Source organism: Mobula hypostoma, chromosome 5 (genome assembly GCF_963921235.1).
Source record: "Mobula hypostoma chromosome 5, sMobHyp1.1, whole genome shotgun sequence".
Classification (NCBI taxonomy): domain Eukaryota; kingdom Metazoa; phylum Chordata; class Chondrichthyes; order Myliobatiformes; family Myliobatidae; genus Mobula; species Mobula hypostoma.
Genome location: NC_086101.1, coordinates 134,614,245 through 134,637,718, shown reverse-complemented (window position 1 = coordinate 134,637,718; position 23,474 = coordinate 134,614,245). Strand labels below are relative to the sequence as shown.

Sequence of the window (23,474 nt, the reverse complement as noted above, 5' to 3'; positions counted from 1 at the left end):
AAACAACATGGTACCGTTTTCTAATTTAATTCACAAGGATTTGAAATGTGACTTTTTTTATTCACCCACTTACAGAATATGCCCATTGCTGGTAAGGGCTCTATTTATTGCTAAGTTAATGTCTTGCTATGTCACTTCAGAATGCAGATGAACTTTTACTCCACTGGTGTGGGTCTGGAATTACACCTGGTGTAACCAGTTAAGTGCAGTATTTTTTTAAACCTGATGGGTTTATATAGGAATCTAATATTTTTAATCATTATACCTGGTACTAGCTCTCCAGATTTAAATTCCTTACCATGAAAGTGTCATTTTAATTTTAATCAGGTTATTAATTCAGGTCTTTGAATTACTCTAGAATAATTTAACCACACTGGCTAAATGTTGGTCTCTTCACACCCTGTTCCAAAATTGATAAAGTAAACTGACCTTCACTAACCATGATGAAGACATATCATTTGTGAAAACTTTTCAGTCTTGATGCCCTATACAGTTCAGCAATTAATTATTTACAATAGATAATTAATGAGCAATTCCTATCTGTTCCCTATTTTGTAAATGTGAGACTTTAATGTGAAGGAGTTCTCCTGCTTTGGGATGGGAGAAGTTATGTCCTACCACCAGAGTTGATCAGGAGTGACTTTTCAAGAATGATGGTAATGGATAAAAGGGATGTAATTAAAGAGTTATTTAAGGTGTTTTTTTTTTAAAGCAAGTGACTGGTAAAAGTTTGCGACAAACATTGTCTAACATTGTTCGGGAGGGCTTAAACTAATTTGGCAGTGGATGGGGAAATGGTGATGGGGCTGAGGATGGCAGAGGTGGTGTGTAGAGAGACTGTCAGAAAGAACAGGTAGATGATGGGGCAAAGTTGCATGGGATGAGATGCAGTGTAACGGGAACAAAACTGAAAAAAGATGATACCATCTGAAGATGTATTCAAATACATGCAGTATACAGAATAAGGTAGGTCTTGTAGAGCAGTTAGAGATTGGCGGGTATGACGTTGTGGACATCACTGAGTTGTGACTGAAAAGAGATAATTGTTGGGAGCTTAACAGCCAAGAATACAATTTGCGTTGAAAGGGCAGGCAGGCAGAGGGAGTGGACTGGCTCTGCTGGTTAAAAAAAAAAATGAAATTAAAACCTTAGGGGTGACATTGGATTGGAAGATGAAGAATTGTAGGTAGAGTTGAGAAATAGCAAGGGTAAAAAATAGTCTGGGAGTTGTATACAGACCTCTGAACAGTAGCCAGAATGTAGGCTACAAATTATAATAGGTGATAGAAAATGCATGTCAATAGGGCAAAGTTACAATTGTCAAGGGGGATTTCAGTATGCAGTTTGATTAGGGAAAATCAGGTTGGTGCTGGATCTCAAATTTGTAGAATGCCTATGAGATGGCATGTTGGTTTAGCCCACAAGGGGATCAGCTATTCTGGATTGGGTGTTGTGTAATAAACTGGATTAAGGAGTTTAATTAAAGGAACCTGTAGGAGAGAATGATCATAATATGACAGATTTTTGCCCTACAATTAGAGGGTGAGTAGCTAATGTCAAATGTATTAGTATTACAGTGGAACAATGGGAATTTATACAGGCATGACAGAGAAGCTGGCCAAGTTGGTTGGAAGGGGACACTAACAGAGATGACAGCAGAGCAACAGTGGCTGGAGTTTCTGGGAACAATTTGGAATGCACAAGATAGATGCATTCCAAAGAAGTAGTAGTACTCTAAAGGCAGGTTGACATAACCATGGATGACATAACGAGGGAAGTCAAAGCCAACATTAAAAACAAAAGGAAGGGCATATGATGGAGCAAAAATTAGTGGGAAGTTAAAGGATTTGGGAAGCTTCTAAAAACCAATAGAAGGCAACATTATTTTAAAAAAATCTCGAGGGAAAAGAAGAAATATGTGAGTTCTGTGCGCACCATGATATCAAGCTCTGCTTCTGTCTGAGTTCACTCCTTTGACAAGGATCCCATGCCCCGCACTAATGAACCCTACTCTCATTTCCAACCTTCTTTTCTTGGACTCCATTCTGGTTCTATGTCTGCTCTGGGTCTTTTCATATCTAATTGCTGATGATTGATTTCAACACTCCTTTCTGCTCCAACCTGACCCATCCCGAACACTGCCCTGCACCCCCTCTGCACCAATCCCAGCCTTGTCATCAAAGCTACAGATGAAGGGGCTGCTATTGTTGTGTGGCACACTGACCTCTACCTTGCTCAGGCCAGGTGACAACTTTTAGTCACTACCACATGCCTACACCTTAAGAGCCACATTCCAAAAAACTGTCTCTGAAACTATTACTGTTCTCAGTCACTCTGGAGAACTCCCAGCTACTGTCACCAAACTTGTAATTCCCTTACCCTGCACTGCTCACTTCTACCTCCTACCCAAGATCCACAAACCGGACTGTCCGGATAGGCCTATTGTCGCAGCCTGCTGCTGCCCTACCGATCTCGTGATCTCGTATCTTGATTCTATTCTGTCCCCCTTTGCTCAGTCCCTTCCCATCTCCCTCATGACTCTTATATTCGATCTCCTCAGTAACTTTTAATTCCCTGGCCCTGACAGCCTCATCTTCATGGATGTTCAGTCCCTATACACTTCTATCCCCCATCAGGAAGGCCTGCTTTTTTGACATAAGAACCAATCAATTCCCCCTCCACCTCTACCATCTCCTGTCTAGCAGAACTGGTTCTCACCCTGAACAATTTTTCCTTCGGCCTGTCCCACTTTCTCCAAACCAGAGGATAGGCACGGGCCCAAGCTATGCCTGCCTTTCGCTGGCTATGTAGAACAGTCGATGTTCAAAGCCTTCCCTGGTATTACTCCCCAAGTCGTCTTCCACTACATTGATGACTGCATTGGTGCTGCTTTATGCATCCATGCTAAGTTCACTAATTTAATCAATTTTGCCTCTAACCTCCACCTTGCCCTTAAATTCACTTGGCCATCTCTGATAGATAGATACCTCCCTCCCTCCCTTTTTTTGATCTCCCTGTCCCTATCTCTGGAGACAAACTGTCAACTGACATCTTTTGTAAACCTATTGATTCCCATAGTTATTTGGGCTATACCTCTTCCCATCCTATCTCTTTTTTTTAAAAATGCTATTCCCTTTTCTCAGTTCAGTCACCATCGCAGGATGCGGCTTTCCATTCCTGGACATCAGAGATGTTGTCCTCCTTCAGATGATGGGGTTTCCCCCTCTCTACTATTGATGCTGACCTCACCCACATCTCCATTTCCTGTACATCTGCACTTATCCCATCTCACCATCATACTAGTCCTTGCCTCCACACCCAACACACACTCTGCAACCTCCACCATCTCCAAAGGGACCCTGCCACTAAACATGCCTTTACTTCCCTCACCCCCCACCAGCTTTCTGCAGGGATCACTCCCTTCGAGATTCCTTTGCCCACTCGTCCATCCCCACTAATCTCCCTCCAGGCACTTAGCCCTGCAAATGGCTTAAGTGCTACGCCTGCCCATACACTATCTCCCTCGCCTCCATTCAGGGGCCCCAAACAGTCCTTCCAGCTGTGACAACACTTCACCTGTGAATCTGTTGGGGTTGTCTGCTGTGTCTAGTGCTCCCACTGCAGCCGCCTCCTGTCGTAAATTAGGAGACCACTTCATCAAGCACCTCCGCATTATCTACCACAAGTGGGACTTCCTGGTGGCCAAACATCTTAATTCCAATTCCCATTCCTGTTCTGATGTGCCAATCCATGGCTGCCTGTTGTGCCAACATGAAGCCAACCTCAGGGTGGAAGAGTAACACATTGTATTCCATCTGGGTACCTTCCAACCTGACGGTGGGAATATAGATGTTTCTTTTCTCTCTCTCCTTGGAAACAAAATTCCCCACTTCGTCGATTCTCCACTCTGAGCTTTTACTACTTCTCACCTGGCTATTACTTCCTCCTGGGTCCCCTCCACCCTCCCTTTCTCCTTGTCTGCTAGATTGTTTCTTCTCCAGCCCTTAAGCTTTCCCACCCACCTGGCTTCACTTATCTTCTAGCTAACCTCTTTCCCCTCCCCAACCTTTAAATTCAGGCGTCTCTTCTCCACTTCCCCCTCATTCCTGAAGAAAGGTCTCAGCCCAAAATATAGACTTTTACACTTTACCACAGATGCTGTCTGACTGGCTGAGTTCCTCCAGCATTTTGTGTGTGTTGCTTTAAATATGAAGGTAAGCGAGCAAATAATATGAGAGAAGGAGACGCACATGAGGCTGCTTAGCAAGATAAGAACCCATGGTATTACAGGAAAGCTACAGGTATGGATAAAGCATTGGCTGATTGGCAGGAAGCAGAGTGTGGGAATAAAGGGAGCCATTTTTGATTGGCTGTCAGTGCTGAGTGGTGTTCAGCAGTAGTTGGTGTTGGGACTACTTTTCGCATTGTATGTCAGTGATTTGGTTCAAAGGTCCAATTTAATGTTAGAAATGTATACAATATACATCCTGAAATGCTTTTTCTTTGTAACCATCCACGAAAACAGAGGAGTGCCCCCAAAGAATGAACAACAATTAAATATTAGAACCCCAAAGTCCCCCCTCCTGTGCGTAAGCAGCAGCAAGCAACAATCCCTCCCCCCCCCCCCACTGGCAAAAAAGCATAGGCACTTCCACTGAGCACTTAAGCATGAGCAAAGCAATAGCAAAGACACAGACTTGCAGTTACCCCAAAGACTTCGTGTTTCACTTAGTATTCGACATACTACAGGTTCTCTCTCTCTCTAAAAAGGGAGAAAGAGGTGTCTCCATTTTCCCAGCGAGTGGGGAAACATAACAAACAACTCACTTTTTCAAGCTCTGTGCCGAAAAAATGGGCACACAGCTGCAGACATCCCAACTCCCCAGACGACATGGGTCTCCTGTCATGATACTGACCCTTGATTTGCCCGTTTCCAGAGCCCCGAGATCCTAGGCTTCCGAATCCAAGCCTGACTCTTAGGCCGAGCTACAATGGCCGGTTGTGAAGCCCCAAGAGCGGGTCCCATTCCCGCAAAAAAAAAACTGGACAGAATTGATAGCTTTGTGGAAGATACAAAGATAGGTGGAGGGGCAGGTAGTGCTGAGGAAGAAGAGAGGTTGTAGATTAAGATAATGGGCAAAGAATGGCAAGTGGAATACAGTGTTGGGAAGTGTATGGTCATGCACTTTGGCAGAAGGGATAAAAGCATAGACTATTTTCTAAATGGGGAGAAATTTTAAAAATCTGAGGTGCAAAGGGACTTGGGAGTCCTTGTGCAGATTTCCCTAAAGGTTGAGTCAAGGGTGAGGAAGGCAAATGCAATGTTAGCATTCATTTCGAGAGGACTAGAATATCAAAAACAAGGATGTAATGCTGAGGTTTTACAAGGCACAGGTAAGGTCTCACTTGGAGTGTTGTGAGCAGTGATTGGGCCCCTTGTTTAAGAAAGGATGTACTGACATAGGAGAGGGTTCAGAGAAGGTTCATGAGAATGCTCTCGGTGAGGCTTTTCATTCCAGGACGAAGGAAATGGCCTCCTTTTTCAAAGAAAGGGGCTTCCCTTCCTCCACCATCAACTCTGCTCTCAAACGCATCTCTCCCATTTCATGCACATCTGCTCTCACCCCATCCTCCCACTACCCCACTAGGAATAGGGTTCCCCTGGTCCTCACCTCCCACCCCAGCAGCCTCCGGGTTCAAAATATAATTCTCTGTAACTTCCGCCACCTCCAATGGGATCCCACCACCAAGCACATCTTTCCCTCTCTCCCCACCTCCCCCTGCTTTTCGCAGGGATTGCTCCCTACGCGACTCCCTTGTCCATTCGTCCCCCCCATCCCTCCCCACCGATCTCCCTCCCGGCACTTATCCTTGTAAATGGAAAAAGTGCTACACATGCCCTTACACTTACTCCCTCACTACCATTCAGGGCCCCAGACAGTCCTTCCAGGTGAGGCGACACTTCACCTGTGAGTCAGCTGGGGTGATATACTGCGCCCGGTGCTCCCGATGTGGCCTTCTATATATTGGTGAGACCGGACGCAGACTGGGAGACCATTTCGCAGAACACCTACACTCTGTCCACCAGAGAAAGCAGGATCTCCCAATGGCCACCCATTTTAATTCCACGTCCCATTCTCATTCTGATATGTCTATCCACGGCCTCCTCTACTGTCAAGATGAAGCCACACTCGGGTTGGAGGAACAACATCTTATATTCCGTCTGGGTAGCCTCCAACCTGATGGCATGAACATCGACTTCTCTAACTTCCGTTCATGCCCCACCTATATATATTTTCTCTTTCTCTCTCTCTCCCCCTCTCTCTCCCCCTCTCTCTCCCCCCTCTCTCTCCCCCTCTCTCTCCCCTCTCTCCCCCTCTCCCCCCTCTCTCCCCCTCTCTCCCCCTCTCTCCCCCTCTCTCCCCCTCTCTCCCCCCTCTCCCCCCTCTCCCCCCTCTCCCCCCCTCTCCCCCCTCTCCCCCCTCTCCCCCCCCCTCCCCCCCCTCTCCCCCCCTCCCCCCCCCCCCCCCCCCCCCCCTCTCTCCCCCCCTCTCTCCCCCTCTCTCCCCCTCTCTCCCCCTCTCCCCCCTCTCCCCCTCTCCCCCCCCCCTCTCTCCCCCTCTCTCCCCCTCTCTCCCCCTCTCTCCCCCCTCTCTCCCCCTCTCCCCCCTCTCTCCCCCTCTCCCCCCTCTCTCCCCCTCTCTCTCCCCCTCTCTCTCCCCCTCTCTCTCCCCCTCTCTCTCCCCCCTCTCCCCCCCCCTCTCTCCCCCCCTCTCTCTCCCCCCTCTCTCCCCCTCTCTCTCCCCCTCTCTCCCCCCCTCTCTCCCCCCCTCCCCCCTCTCCCCCCTCTCTCCCCCCCTCTCCCCCCCCTCTCCCCCCCTCTCCCCCCTCTCTCCCCCCCTCTCTCCCCCCTCTCCCCCCTCTCTCCCCCCCCCTCTCCCCCCTCCCCCCCCCTCTCTCCCCCCCCTCTCTCCCCCCTCTCTCCCCCCCTCTCTCCCCCCTCTCTCCCCCCTCTCCCCCCTCTCTCCCCCCCCTCTCCCCCCCTCTCTCCCCCCCTCTCTCCCCCCCTCTCTCCCCCTCTCTCCCCCCTCTCTCCCCCCCTCTCTCCCCTCTCTCTCCCCCTCTCTCTCCCCCCTCTCTCTCCCCCCTCTCTCTCCCCCCTCTCTCCCCCCTCTCTCCCCCCTCTCTCTCCCCCCTCTCTCTCCCCCCCTCTCTCTCCCCCTCTCTCTCCCCCCTCTCTCTCCCCCCTCTCTCTCTCCCCCCTCTCTCTCCCCCTCTCTCTCCCCCCTCTCTCTCCCCCTCTCTCTCCCCCCTCTCTCTCCCCCTCTCTCTCCCCCCTCTCTCTCCCCCCTCTCTCTCCCCCCTCTCTCTCCCCCCTCTCTCCCCCCCCCATCCCTCTCACTATACTCCTTGCCCATCCTCTGGGCTTCCCCCCTCCTCCTTTCTTTCTCCCTAGGCCTACCGTCCCATGATCCTCTCATACCCCTTTTGCCAATCAACTGTCCAGCTCTTGGCTCCATCCCTCCCCCTCCTGTCTTCTCCTATCATTTTGGATCTCTCCCTCCCCCTCCCACTTTCAAATCTCTTACTAGCTCTTCCTTCAGTTAGTCCTGACGAAGCGTCTCGGCCCGAAACGTCGACTGTACCTCTTCCTATAGATGCTGCCTGGCCTGCTGCGTTCACAAGGAACTTTTATGTGGGTTTCATGAGAATGATCTGGGAATGAAAGGCTTATACAGTTGAAGTCAGAAGTTTACATGCACATTGACCAAATACATTTAAACTCAGTTTTTCACAATTCCTGACATTTAATCCCAGAAAGCATTCCCTGTCTTAGGTCAGTTAGGATCAGCCAACCTTACGATATATAGAAAAGTTAATCAGAACTTTTATCACCACAGAGCTGTATTTATAAAAAGGTATTTATATAAAGGTATACTACCTAAGCTATAATACATTTACACATAAAAAAAAATGTAAATCTTAAGCGAAAGAAGCTGGAAGTAAGGAATTTAAATACAAAAGAAAAAAAGGAGGGATGAACTCTTAATCTAAACGGGAATTATGAAAATATTCAAGAAAAGGTCCCCACACCTTTTGGAACTTTATGTCCGAATTAAGAAGTGAATAATGAATCTTTTCAAGGATTAAGCAGGACATTGAGTGGGTGGGACAACATCTCTCCACCTAAGGACTGCACGCCTAGCCAAAAGAGAGGCAAAAGACAATGTACGCCATTGTCTCAGATGGACTCAGATGCATGTCAACTTCTCCCGAGGTGCTGAAAAGAGCAATCAGAGGGTTAGGTTCCAAATAGCAATTAAGTATATGGGATAAAGTTAAAAAGACATCTCTCCAGAATTTCTCCAAGCTAGGACAAGCCCAGTACATATGAATAAGGGAAGCCTCGCCCTCTTTACACTTGTCGCAACAAGGACTAATATCAGGATAGAACTGCGATAATTTATTTTTAGAGATATGACCCCTGTGTACAGCCTTGAACTGTAAAAGGCAGGGGCGAGCACACAAAGAAGTTGAGTTAACTGACTTGAGAATTGAATCCCAAACCTCGTTGGACAGAGAAAAATTTAAATCATGCCCCCAGGCAGTTTTAATTTTGTCAAAGGGTGGGGGTGGGGACGCCTCAAAATCGCTAACATATCTCGAATAGTGGATATTAAACCTTTACCCAATGGGTTCATACGAAGAAACAAGTCCACAACATTTTTATCAGGTACCTCAGGAAAGTTTGGTATTAAAGGGTTGATAAAATGTCTAATTTGGAGATATCTGAAGAAATGAGTGTTGGGTAGGTTGAACTTTACAGACAGTTGTTCAAAAGTTGCAAGGCAATTGTCTATGAAAAGATCTTCAAAGCGCCTAATGCCCTTTCTGTGCCAGTCTTGAAATGTGAAATCCTGCATAGAAGGCTGAAAAAGATGATTATGTAGAATCGGACTAGAGAGAGAGAAACCGTGAAGACCGTTATATTTTCTGAACTGAGCCCATATTCTCAGAGTGTGTCTGATGACAGGATTAACAATTGATTTAGGCAGATGGCAAGGAAGTGCGGAAATAGGGAGATTCTTATAAGAGTTCAACTCCATTGCCACCCATATTGGGCAGTTAGACTGATTATAAAAGTAAGACCAAAAGATAAGGCAACATATGTTGGCTGCCCAGTAATATAAACAAAAATTGGGCAAGGCCATACCACCTACCTTTTTAGGTTTTTGAAGTTGAGCTTTATTTAGTCTGGGATGTTTGCCCTTCCATAGATAGGACAAAATAATAGAATCTAACGAGTCAAAAAAAGATTTAGAAATAAAAAATGGTAAAGATTGAAATAAGTATAAAAATTTAGGAAGGATATACATTTTAACAACATTAATTCAACCTATCAGAGACATAGACAGGAGTGACCACTGTACTAGACTCTGTTTTGTATGGTTTAAAAGACTGGTGAAATTTTCTCCAAAAAGATGCATATAATTCCTTGTTAGTGTAATGCCAAGGTAAGTAAATTGATTATTTACTACTTTAAAAGGGAGGTTATGAAATTCTAGTATTTGTGCTTCTCTGTTTATTGGAAAGAGTTTGCTCTTATGTAAATTAAGTTTGTATCTGGAAAGCTGGCTAAATTTGTTAAGAAATGAAAACTTTGGGGATAAGGAGGTAGTCGGATTTGATATAAAAAAGTAAAAGATCATCAGCATAAAGAGAAACTTTGTGGTCAACACCCTCCCTCCAAATCCCCGTCAATTCAGCACAGCTATGAAACGCAATCGCCACTGGCTCTATGGCCGGATCAAAAAGTGAGGGACTTAAAGGGCACCCTTGCCAGGTGCCACATTTAAGGTTGAAAGGTTGTGATTGCTGAGAGTTGGTCAAGACAGAAGCAGTGGGGTGTGAATATAACAATTTAATCCATGTAATAAAACTTTATCCAAAATCAAATTTTTCTAAAACTGCCAAAAGATAATACCACTCCACACAATCAAACACTTTCTCTGCGCCTAGAGAAATGACACATTCAGGAATCCCAGCTGAAGGTGAGTATAAGATATTAAATAGACGCCATATATTAAAAAAGAGACGATTTTTAATAAAACCAGTTTGGTCTTCAGAAATAATTCAGGGTAGAATGTTCTCCAATCTACGGGCTAAAACTTCAGCCAAAGCTTTAACGTCAACATTTAGCAAAGAAATCGGCCTACGAAGAACACTCTGATGGATCTTTGCCTTTTCTCGCTAAAAGAATGATACATGCCTCATTAAGTGATGCTGGCAACTTATCTTGTTTAAATGAGTCAGATAAAACTAAAATTCGTTAAGGCGAAAGCAGTGAGGTAAATGATTTATAGAATTCTACAGAGAACCCATCAGGTCCAGGAGATTTACCAGACTGCAATACAGTAATAGCTGAGGATATTTCCTCTAATGATAATGGCTCATTCAGTTTTGCTTTGAGAACAGGAGAAAATGTAGGAGTACTTAAACTATTTAAAAAATGCTCGACAGAAATATTATTTAAAGATTCAGAAGTATAGAGTTGAGGATAGTATTTCTTGAATGTGTCATTAATTTCAGAATGATTCAAGGTAATAATCCCATTTCCCATTGGAATTTTTGTAATATGTTGTTTAGCTTTCGTGCGTCTTAGTTGGTTAACTAAAAATTGACTGGATTTATCACCATGGATATAAAACCAGCTCTCACTTTCCAAAAGTTGGCGTTCAATTGGGTGAGTGGAAATAAGGTTAAACTTAGTCTGAAGATCCACTTTTCTTATACAACTCTGGATTTTTGGTCTGGGCATATAGTTGGTCTGTTGCTTTAATTTGATTGACCAGATCTAATTGCTCTTTATGGGTCTTTCTTTTCAAATTCACAGTACAGTATATGAAATTATTTGACCCCTCATATGCTTTCATAGCGTCCCAAACAACCTGACTTGAGATTTCAGATGACGTGTTAGTATTTTTAAAAAAGTTATCTGGTCCTTCATAAATTTTACAATATCATTATCCGACAGCAGGGTCGGATTAAAGCGCCAATGCTTACTCATTTGGGGGAAAGCAGGAAGAGTTATAGACAGGGTGACTGGGGCGTGATTTGAGATCAATATACTCTGATAGTCTCAAGAGTGAACAGATGGAATCAGCTGATTATAAATTTAAAAATAATCAATTCTAGTAAAAGTGTGATGGACATGTGGAAAAAGAAGAGTAATCTCTCTCATTTGGATGGAGAAAATGCCATACACCGGAGATACCAAAATTGGAAAGGAAAGACTTGATAAAGCAGATTTACTTGGTAGTCTAGGAATAGAGGACAACTGATCCAAAACTGGATCTAACCAACAATTAAAATCACCGCCCAATATGAGAGAATATGAACTCAGCTCAGGCAATAAAGAGAAAAAACGATCAAAAAAAACTCCACATCATCCGAATTGGGAGTGTACAAGTTAGCCAAGACCTCCAGTGTGTTACCTAATTTCCCCGAGACAATAACAAAACGACCATTTGTATCAGATACTTTGTTATGAAGCTCAAAAGAAACATTTTGATTTATAAGAATTGAGACCCCCCCCCCCCAGGCTTTAGCCTGAAAAGTAGAATGGAAGTGCTGAATTTTTTTAGTCAGAGAATGGTGAATCTTTGGAATTCGTTGCTACAAGCGGCAGTGGAGGCCAGGCTGCTGTCCCCAAGTGCTTCAAATCAGCCACCATCATTTCTGTACCTAAGAGCTCTAAACCTTCAGAATGGACGTGGAGAGGATGTTCCCTGCTACAAACAACAGAAAATTTGTACTTGCTGGAAATCCAAGCAACATACACAAAATGCTGGAGGAATTCAGCAGGCCAGGCAGCATCTTTGGAAATGTGTATAGTTGATGTTTTGGGCTGAGACCCTTCAGCAGGATGCTTCCTTTTGTGGGTGAGTCTAGGACCAGATGGCACAGCCTCAGAGTAGAGCGGGAGTTCCCAACCTTTTTTGTGCCATGGGACCCTACCATTAACTGAGGGGCTGTGGACCCCAGATTGGGAATCCCAAGAATAGAGGGATGTCCATTCAGAATCGTGTAGAGGAGGAATTTCTTTAGCCAGAGGGTGGTGAATCTGTGGAATTTATTGCTACAGGTGGCAGTGGAGGCCAGATATTTGGGTATATTTGAAGTGGAGGTTGATGCGTTCTCAATTACTCAGGGTGGATGGGGTTGAGATGAAAATGGATTAGCCATGATTAAATGGCGGTGCAGACCGGAAGTTGGAGAAATCAATGTTACCACACTCAGGTTGGAGGAACAACACCTTGTATTCCATCTGGGTAGCCTCCAACATGATGGCATGGACATCGATTTCTTGAACCTCCAGTAATGCCCCCCTCCCCACCATTCCCCATCACTCTTTTCCCTCTCTCACTTTACCTCCTTGCATGTCCCTTGCCTCCATCTGGTGCTCCTCCCCCTTTTCTTCCTTCCATGGCCTTCTGTCCTCTCCAATTATTATTCCCCCCTTTCCAGCCCTGTATCTCTTTCACCAATCAACTTCCCAGCTCTTTACTTCATCCCTCCCCCTCCCAGTTTCACTTATCACCTTGGTTCTCTCTCTTCTTCCGCCCTTCTTTTAAATCTACTCTTCATCTTTTTTCCTTCAGTCCTGACGAAGGGTCTTGCCCCAAAATGTCAACTGTACTTTTTTTGCATGAATGCTGCCTGGCCTGCTGAGTTCCTTCAGCATTTTGTGTCTGTTAATTCTGCTTATGGTCTAAGTATTGGTAATATTTGGCAAGAGGACAGTGCTGTGAAAGATGAGTGTAACAATGGCAATTATGATGTGGCAGGTAAGTTCACCTGGTTGAAACCTAGAACTATGCCTTTGTTTTCCTAAAGTTCTGAGTAGCTGTTTTGTACTCTTTCATTTGGGTCTAGGAACCAGAGTATAATGAGCATAATTGCTTAAGAACAATATAAGTAAGGTGCACAACTGCAGGTGGAGGATGAATGCAGTCATGTCGAAAGATGTCAGGTTACAGAATAATGAGATGTTATGTTCAATGTAATACCAGTATTGTAGACTGATCTTTCTTTAATCTTTTTATTAGTTTTCAAGTTCTTAAACATAATAACAATAGTGATACAAAGAGATTGGAATTACATTATTTGTAATAAACATATACAAGAGAAACTATAAATAGTACAAATGTAATAGACTTCCAAACTCTTAATATAATTAATCATGAAGAGAAAAGAAAACAAAAACCCCAAAAAACAATAAAAACTTTAAAAAAAAGCTAAATTACTAACCCCCAAAAAAAAACAAACAGAACAAAACAGGGCTGAACCAATATATTAGATCAAATATATTCATTAATGTCGTCAACTCCGCTCCTCTATTCATATATTCTAAGTTAATAAAAAGGATTTGGAAAAGTTCAAACTACATCATATGAAAATGTTGAGTTTTTGATTTTGATTTTTTCTAAATTTAAACATGATATAGTTTGGGAAAACCAATGAAAGGTAGTCAGGGGTCTGGTCTCTTTCCAATTCAATAACATGGACCTTCTGGCCGTTAATGTAACAAATACAATCATCTGACAAGCTGAAGAGAGTAAACTGCTATGTTCCATCATTGGCAAACCAAAAATTGCCGTAATAGGATGGGGTTGTAAATCAAAACGCAAAACTGTTGAAATGATATCAAAGATATCTTTTCAAAATTTTTCCAAGAGAGGGCACGACCAGAACATATGAGTCAAAGAAGCCACCTCAGAGTGACATCTGTCACAAATAGGATTTATATGGGAATAAAAACAAGCTAGTTTATCTTTAGACATGTGAGCCCTATGCATTACCTTAAATTGTATCAGCTTATGTTTAGCACATATAGAGGAAGTGCTAACTAATTGAAAATTTTTCTCCCATTTCTCTATAGGTAAGTGAAGTTGAAGTTCCTTTTCCCATTCGTTTTTAATTTTATCAGCTATACCCGCCTGTATAATTTTATCAGCTATACCCGCCTGTATTTTCATAATTATATCATAAATAGTTGCTATTGTTACGTACCCCGTAACTGGGTTGCCAAACCAGCAGAAATGGATCACTCAGTTGGAGTCTGGATTACTAGAACTAAGGAAGTTTTATTAAAGAAACAAGGAACACAGTAATCGAAAGGATAATAAATGCAACAGTTCAGCAATGATAAACACACATGTGCACAGAATTAAGATAACAGGATCAATCAAGCTCTATCGTTGTCTAGGGGTAAATGACCAATTTCAAAGTGACAAAGTCCAGTTCAATTTAGTTCAGTTCGCAGTAATCGTAGCCATGGCGATGGACAATGTGGGGGGGGGGGGGGAAGGAGAGAGAGAACAAGAACAAATGATCATTCAAAACGGCTTCCACTCACAGACCTGCGATATTGCTCACAAGCAGCTTCCGGGCGGGTCCTTTGTGATGTCACCTGAGGTCACCGACTGTGACCCCTCCTCCAGATGCAGTCGATCCTCTGCAGTGAACCCGGCACCCAAGCGAGGGTGGACACACTCCGGGTTCCCGCTGATCGTACCTTTCCACCCTGTGCGTTTAAGGCTGATCCTCCGATCAGCCGTCAAAGAGCTTCCCACCGACTTGTGAGAGGCGCACCGCTTCCAGGGTCTCGTTACCTCGGGGTGTCGTGTGTGTCCTGCCTTAGTGAACCTGTCCCTTTTTATCCCCCTACTGGGGTATCGCCTGTCCATCACTTCAGACAGTTCAGGGTTCAAAGGGGGAGCCGCTCTAGACAGCTGTCCATCACTTCAAACAGTTCAGGGTTCAAAGGGGGAGCCGATCTTGACAATACCCAGACTGATGGCTCCTTCATTAACATCTCCAAATGCTGCTTCATTGTGTTCCTTATCTCTCCCTCCCCTGAGGACAGGTGGCAGACCAACTGCTGATCACACAGGACAGCTAACATCTATGTGTATTCTTGTCACACTATTAATCCCTTCTGATAAGGATTTAAACTTAAAATTTTTTCCGTAATATCAGTTGAGTATGAAATCGGAAATATAGACAGCATTGTATTTAAAAAGTTTCCTTATTTGTAAATATCTAAAAAAAAGGGATCTGGGCAAGTTATATTTATTAGACAACTGTTTAAAAGACATGAAACAGTTATTCAAAAATAAATCATGGAAACATATTATGCCCTTCATTTTCCATATCAAAAAGGCTTGATCCATAACAGAGGGTTGGAAAAAGAAATTAGATATAATAGGGCTTGATAATATAAATTTGTTCAAACCAAAAAATTTACAAAATTGGATCCATATTTGTAATGTGTGTTTAATTATTGGATTAACCATTTGTTTATTCAATTTAGCAAACACAAAAGGGAGTGAAGATCCTGAAATAGAGACTAATGAAAACCCTTGTACGGAATAACTTTCGAGGTTTACCCATTGTGGACTTGGAATTATATCCCAGTCTTGTGTCCAAAATATTAAATATTGAATGTTAATTGCCCAGTAATAGAATCTTAAATTCGGCAATGCTAAACCACCATCTTTCTTGGACTTTAAGTATTTTTTACTTAACCTGGGATTTTTATTCTGCCATATATAAGAGGAAATTTTAGAATCAATAGTATCAAAAAAAGATTTAGGAATAAAAATTGGTACTGCTTGAAATAGATATAAAAATTTAGGTAGAATAATCATTTTAATAGCATTGATTCGGCCAATCAGTGACAGAGACAATAGGGACCATTTAGTAAGCAATTGTTTAACCTGACAAATTAACGGTAAAAAATTGAGCTTGAATAAGTCTTTATGCCTCTTAGCAATTTTAACCCCCAAGTAGGTAAAATAGTCAGTAATCATTCTAAATGATGAACATCTATAAATGGGAGCCTGCATATTTAATGGAAAAGACTGATACCTCAAACTAGTTTCCAAGCAGTAACAGCGGCAGTGGCTCTTTTCAGGATTTTGGAGATATCAGCTGAATGTAGGTATGAATTGAAATTAGAGTTATAATTGGAGGGAAGTAAAACTGCTTTTTTAAGGCATACAGGTGTTTTGGAAAACAGCCAGTGATTCTTTGAATAGTTAGAGCTCTCCAGATATTTTAGTGCTGGGTATTCAATCTTCAATCTTCTGGTATTCTGGAATATCCGGACTGCTCAGATGATCTGCGTTCTACAAGGCTGCAAGTGAAGCAGAATAGGAGACTTACAGTAGCAAAATGAGCAGTACTAATTTCAAAGCTACATACTGTGCCCAAATCTTGGTTGTGCCTCACCAAAAAATTTAGTGTTCTCCCCACCCGCATTTTCTGTTTCAAATGCATACATCGAATAAGTAGGGCGAATGCAATGGTTGGTATGGACCAGTTCAACTGAAGAGCCTGATCCTGTGCTGTGTAACTCTGTGATGAATGAAATCTTTGGGAGCCAACTTAAAGTTAGACAATCCTGCCAAAGGATATCTATTCCCTCACATTAAAAACAAAAGCTAGGTTGTGCCTCTACATGCTATGAAGTCATTTCAAAGAGTTCTAGTAACTAGAGGTAATATTCAACTTTGTATTCCTAACTAATTCTTAATTTTCACAACCTTAAAACTGATTTGAGTTGAATTGAGATTGGCTAAAAATGGAATCATTTTCTGACCATAGCAGATTTCCTAATCTTACACATGCTGTGGAGCAGACTGTGGGGAAAAAAAACATAATGTTTAATTTCTGACTTGTGCTATTCTTGGCTTTAAGTGTCTTCAATAAAGCCATCTGTGTCAACTCTCAAAACTGCCCACTTGCTTCTACACTCTCCTACTGTTCAGTGTTCTACAACTTTGTCTCACTTCCCTTGAAATATGGATTCAGTTCTCTTCTGAGCTTTACACTGGTATTCATTTCCATCAGTATCAGATTGTGCACTCCAGATCAGTGTAACCTTGCATGCATGAAGAAACCCATGTAGTTTGGTTTGCTAGCTGTTAAAACTGTCCTCTAGTTGCCAAGACAGTGGGATTTGGAGCAGGAGAAGGCCACTCAATCTCTTGCTTGCCATGCCATTCGTTAACTGGTTCACCTGAATGTAACTTTAACTCCACATTCCCACCTACTCTGATCATCTTTTAGCTCCAAGAATCTTGCTAACTCTGCCTTAAATATGGAGGACCTCTGTTTTCATCATCCTTTGAGGAAGGGTTCCTAAGTCACTGAGTAGAAAACTGTCACCATCTGTTTTATGTATGTGACCCAATTATCTTTAAAAAGAAACACTTGCTTCTGGATTCTCCCATGAAGAAACATAATTTTCACATCTGCCCTGTGAAGACTTGGGATGATTTGTTTTGTTCCGGAGCTCGTTTAGCCCTGCCTTTCCAATTTGTCCATTTAACAATCTGATAAGGGTGCCCTATCAGGGCTCAGAAGCAGCAGGCAGGCAGTGGCACTCAATGGTCCTGAGGCCCAGCAGGGCAGGCTAAAGTCAGAGCATTGGTGATAGGAGACTTGTCAACTGGGGAGTAGGCAAGAGATTCTAACACTGCAAAAAACACCAAGATGGTGTGTTGCTTTAGGTGCTTGGGGCTGAGGATCGCTTAATGGCTGCAGGACATTTGCAAGTGAGAGAGTGGGCAGCCAGAGGTTGGTGCAAATTGGTACCAATGGCACAAATAAAGAGGGAAGAAGTTCTGCTCACTGAGTATAGGGAATCAGGAAAGAAGCTGTAAAGCAAGACCTCAGGTGGTAATCTCTGGACTACGCCCGACCCCAGACACTAATCAGGGCAGGAAAAGGAGGATAGACTGGATTTTGGTGTTTTAATCGAAGGCTCTCCAGGAACAAAGCATAAAACTTGTTGCTTTACAATAGAATTGATGGAACAGAAGCAAACTGAACAGACAGGAAAAGTTGAGATTCAAGTTGCTGCTGCTTTGTATTTAGCTATTTGATATCCAGATATTTGATATTCCCATCTATAGATAAAAACTAATAGGTTATAAAGCACTTAGTCAATGCTCCAGTTCAAAATTATCCAGTGAGAGAACACTTATTCACTTAATGCAGAACAAAAGCTACCAGAATTATATTTTGTATAACTATGAAAGGCATATTAAACTGTTATGTACATACTATAACCACTAGGATCCATAGTAAGCAGTTACTTGTATATAAGCAATTATATAAAATACAAGTAGATAATTGTTAAACTGCAAAGAAAATAAGGAGATTAGGGAAAAATGTAAGTGCAAAGATAATGGAGAGCAAAGTCCTAAATGTGTACTTTGCATCAACATAAAACCATAAGATATAGGAGCAGAAGTAGGCTATTCGGCCCATCGAGTCTACTCTGCCATTCAATCATGGGCTGATCCAATTCTTACAGTCATCCCCACTCCCCTGCCTTCTCTCCATACCCTTTGATGCCCTGGCTAATCTAGAACCTAGTTATCTCTGCCTTAAATGCACCCAATGACTTGGCATCCACAGCCACTCGTGGCAACAAATTCCACAGATCTACCACCCTCTGACTAAAGTAATTTCTCCACATCTCTGTTCTAAATGGATGTCATTCAATCCTGAAGTCGTGCCCTATTGTCCTAGACTCCCCTACCGCGAGAAATAATTTTGCCATATTTACCAAGATGATGTGGAGGATGGGGAGATCAGCGAGGAGTGTGCTAATAAACTAGGGCATTTTGATATTAAGGAGGTCATGTTGGGCCTCTTTAAGAGTATTAAGGTGGATGAGTCTTCAGGGCCGAATGAGATATACCCCAGGTTATTGAGGGAGGCACAAGATGACGTTGCTAGGCCCTTCACCAATATCTTTGTGTCCTCTCTAGCCATAGGTGCAGTCCTCAAGGACTAGTGAGTAGCTAATGTTTCATTATCCAAGAAGGGAAATGGAGATGATCTTGAAAGCTTGATTTATTTGAAGAGATAACAAACAGGACAAACAAAGGAGAGTCAGTGGAAGATGCTTACTTGGATTTTCAGAAGGCCTTTGACAAGAAGCCACACGAGGGGGCTCAATAAGAGCCTATTGTATCACAGGAAAGATAAAAGCATGGATAGAAGATTGGCTGACTGGCAGGAGGTAAAGTGTTGGAAAAAAGGGGGCCTTTTCTTGTTGACTGCCAATGGTTACTGGGCCTCTGCAGAGTCAGTGTTGGGGCAGTTTCTTTTCATATTATGTCAATGATTTGGTTGATGAAATTGATGGCTTTGTGGCCAAGTTTGCAAACGATACAAAGATAGGTGGAGGGGCAGGTAGTGTTGACGAAGCAGGCTGTCCTCAGAAGGACTTGGACAGATTAGAAGAATGGGCAAAGAAGTGTCTGATAGAATATAGTGTAGGGAAGTGTATGGTCATTCACTTTGGTAGATGGAATGAAGGTATAGACTTTTCTAAACAGTAAGAAAATTCAGAAATCAGAGGTACAGATGGACTTGGGAGTCTTTGTGCAGTATTCCCTAAAGATTAACTTGCAGGTTGAGACGGTGGTAAGGAATACCAATACTATATTAGCATTTATTTTGAGAGGACTTGAATATAAAAAAGGATATAATACCGAGGCTTTATAAGGCATTGATCAGACAATGCAGTTTTTGCCCTCTTATCTAAGAGAGGATGTGGAGAAGGTCCAGAGGAGATTCATGAGAATGATCCCAGAAATGAAAGGGTTAACATACGAGGAGTGTTTGAATACCCTGGGAATGTACACATTGGAATTTAGAAGAATGAGGGGGATCTCACTGAAACTATCAAATATTGACAGTAGAGTGAATATGGAGAGGATGTTTCCTATAGTGGTGGAGTCTAGGACCAGAGGTCACAGTCTCAGAATAGAAGGACATCTATTTTAAACATATGAGGTGGAACTTCTTTAGCCAGAGGAATTAATTGACTTTGGCTGTGGAGGCCAAATCATGAGATATAGTTAACATTAACTACAGGGATTCAGTCTGGAGTTCTGATTTGTCCTGGGTTTGATTTATCCTGTGTTTTATATATACAGGCAGCCTGGGAGAGGGTACTTCTCTTGAATTTGGCACTTTCCCTAAATTTGTCAAGGTAACTTCTAACTCCAACACTTAATGTTTCTCAAACAAAACTAATTGTAATTTGTCACCCCTTAGACCCTTTAACATGGATTGAAAAGCCCTTAAGTCGCTGTGATATTGTAATCCTTCAGTATTGCTTTCTTCCATATATCAAACCAGTACTGTATTTTCTGATTCAGATATCGTCTCACCAATACGCTATATTCTGCTTTCAATATGACTCAACAACTATAATCTCTTGAGAGGTCTGCATGAGTATTGTCAAGGTAGGATTGTTTTATAAAGACATTGGCTAGGCTGGGGTGTCTTCTTTGGAACACTGGAGGCTGATTTACTTGAGCTGGATAAAATGGTTGCATAATGAGTCAAGGGTGAATATGAAGGGACCAGTTTTCTGAGTAGCAAGGCTAATATACGGGAGGCATAGATAAAAGATTAAGGATTGGATGGATTCAAGTGTAAATCAGTTCAGGGTGGTAGCAGTAGCAAATGGGTTTTCTTGAATTTGCAGATTAGATTAGATTATTAGATTAGGTTAGTTTGAAAGGTTATTGGAGGCAGCAACAGTTGTTTTTGAAAACACATGTTGGTAAGCCATGGAGAAGCTGATGTATGGACTCTCTCCCCACTCCACCCCCATTACATGTGCAAAAGTATTTAAGAGACTGGTGGGATGCTCTTGGCAGTTGCTATGAGGCTGCATGAATTTTCCGGTGGAAAAGATCTGAGTTTTTCCTGTGTGTCTTCTCTTCACCCTCCCTTTCTTCCTCAAGCTCTACATTCAGGCTGGGTGGAGCCGAGAAGAATTGGAATATTGAGCAGACTGCCTGGCAGCCACTCTTACTGCAACTGCTTGCTCTCATGTCACAGATGTTTTTGTTATCCTCTCTTGTACATTATTTTTGTTCATTTCCAATTTGCAAATCATTTGGATTACAGACAGCTTTTGGGAATCCTGTCATAATTTATAGCATGTTGCTTTTTAAACAAAGGTATCATATCATGTGAAACGGAGACACCTCTTTCTCCCTTATTAGGGAGAGGGAGAGCCTGTGGTATGTCGAATACCGGATGAATGAGTCTTTGGAGTACTGCAAGTCTGTGTCTTTGCTGTTGCTTTGCTCAAGCTTGAGTGCTTGGTGGCAGGTGCCGATGCTTTTATTTGCTGGTGGGGGTGGGGAGGATTGTTGCTTGCTTACGCACAGCAGGGAGGGGAGCTGGGGGGGACTTTGGGGTTCTAACATTTAACTGTCATTCATTCTTTGGGGGCACTCAGTTTTCATGGATGGTTGTGAAGCAAAAGCATTTCAGGATGTATATTGTATACATTTCTCTGACAGTAAATGTACCTTTGAATCCTTTAAATATCAAGACCTAGGAACTAGGATCAGTCTGGATGTACTACATGGGTTGAATGGTCCACATTTTTTTCTATGATTGCATTATTTAAATTGGGTATTATTACAGAAATTGCATGACATAATGACAGGTATGTTGCAGCTTAATTTTACTTACATTATGGGAATGATACTTAAGCAACCGATGACTGAAGACAGGCTGAAACAGAGGTTTGGGTACCAGTCTTTTGTTAATAGGTAAATCTGGATGAAGATGATTGAAGAAATAACTCCACTCAATGTCATGAGAATCTGAAGGACGGCAAGCACTTTCCCTTGAAAGACAATTGAAAGGTTTACATACTTTAATCAAAAGAAACTTTCATTTCTATAACATCTTTCATATCCCTTTCAGAAGATCCCAATGTGCATTACAGGTAATGAAGTACCATTAATCATTGCTATAACAACATTATTTGGTTGGTAACTATGTAAAATATAATTGTGGACACTTGTCATTTGTGCTGTAATATGGTACTGAATCAGGTTTAATAGCACTGGCATGTGTTGTGAAATTTATTGTTTTGTGGCAACAGTGCTGTATAATATTCATGGCTGGCTCTGATTGTGGATTTCAGCTGTGGTAGTCCTAAAGAGGAATATTTGATGCTTCCCTTCAGAGCTGCATGCAAATAGTTGTCATTTTCTGGCGCTATCTTGGATCACCGAGTTAGGCATTGAACTTTCTCTTAACTTAACTTGATCTAGGTAGCTTCTGGCCTGTGCCTCCAAATTTGCATGAAGTTGCGATGTTTAATGATGTCCTGTAAATTTGACAGTACTTGGCCAATTAGAACCTGGATATGGGCAATTTGTTACCCATCTCCATCTGCCAGACTGAGAAATGCATGCACTTCTGGCCACCGACTTTCGGGTTTGTCCTCAGTGCTTTAGAGCAAAGCAAACAAGCTTGAAGTGCAGTTACTGTTGTAATAATACAGCGCAAAGAGTAGCTGGTTAAGGATACAAATCCTCCCAAACAGATATAAACAGTCTGTTGAGTGATGCTTATTGGGACTTTGAATAGAGTAGAAAAATCTCTTGCTGCTTATTAAAATGGTGCCAAGGGATCTTCTGCATCACCATGAACTCTTATCACGGTTTAATATTTCATTCAAAAGACAGAACGTGGGTCAGTGCATCATTCCTAGTTCTATTCTGGGATATTAACCTCGATAGTGCTCAAGCCTCTAGAGTAGAACCCACAGTTTTACCTTTAAAAGACAAGTCTGACAGCTGCCAAAGGTCCACTTATACCTATCAGGGGCCTTCAGTTATGCAACAGTTAACACGTCTCTTGTAGAAGCTATTTCCGCAGCTATATTGGCAAAAGCCTGAGAGCATGTGATCTTCTCAAATTGTTTTGGTACACTGGGTGGAAGGAAGCAGTATTATGGAGAAAGCAACTCAGTGACAATGCACAGTAATGAAACTAATCTGGGTAGCAGCTGATAAATTGGGAGCATACTAACCATATGAAGTCTCTTTTATGTGCTTCGATATCACTGACCGAATCGTTGGGAGAGGAATAAGGGCAAACATCATCACTGCTCGAGCTGCAAGAGATATTTCAAAAAATGGTTAATTGGTTGTTAAGGAGTTCACTAAATAGGGATATTCTGCATTTGACATTCCATGCAAATGCTTACCCAATTTAATCAATTGGTTCATGTTTTCTTCGTGTACAACACTGTCCACATTAGTCATACCACATTTTAGCACATATATTGGTTCATTAACACATTAGTGTTCCAAATCACTTAACAGATATAAGACATATTTTGCTACAGATCACCAGAAGCAGTTTTCAAGCAATGATTTTGAAAGAACTGAGAAATCTATGGAGAGAATTCCAAGCCAATAGCTGACTTAAATTGACATTGGGTGGACCATACAGAGCACAAATAGCAGAGTGAGGTTGTATGTGTTCTGTGACCCCAAAAGGGAATTTAAAAGTTTGCTGGAAGAAGCGGCAGCATTAGTTCAGGGAAACACAGGTGAATGAGA

The 23,474-nt window shown here is 42.5% G+C and overlaps 1 protein-coding gene across 1 annotated transcript in view; it reads right to left on the bottom strand.

Annotated features, from left to right (window-relative positions):
- Positions 1-13,227: 13,227 nt before the first annotated feature.
- Positions 13,228-23,474, bottom strand: part of LOC134346300 (solute carrier family 46 member 2-like) — a 29,446-nt gene continuing 19,199 nt past the window's right edge. The window contains exons 2-4 of the mRNA XM_063047653.1: positions 22,940-23,023; positions 21,586-21,742; positions 13,228-16,201 (exon numbers count right to left, since the gene is read on the bottom strand). Coding sequence (XP_062903723.1) covers positions 16,144-16,201; positions 21,586-21,742; positions 22,940-23,023 — 299 coding nt within the window. The 3' untranslated portion in view covers positions 13,228-16,143. The remainder of the gene's footprint in view (positions 16,202-21,585; positions 21,743-22,939; positions 23,024-23,474) is intronic.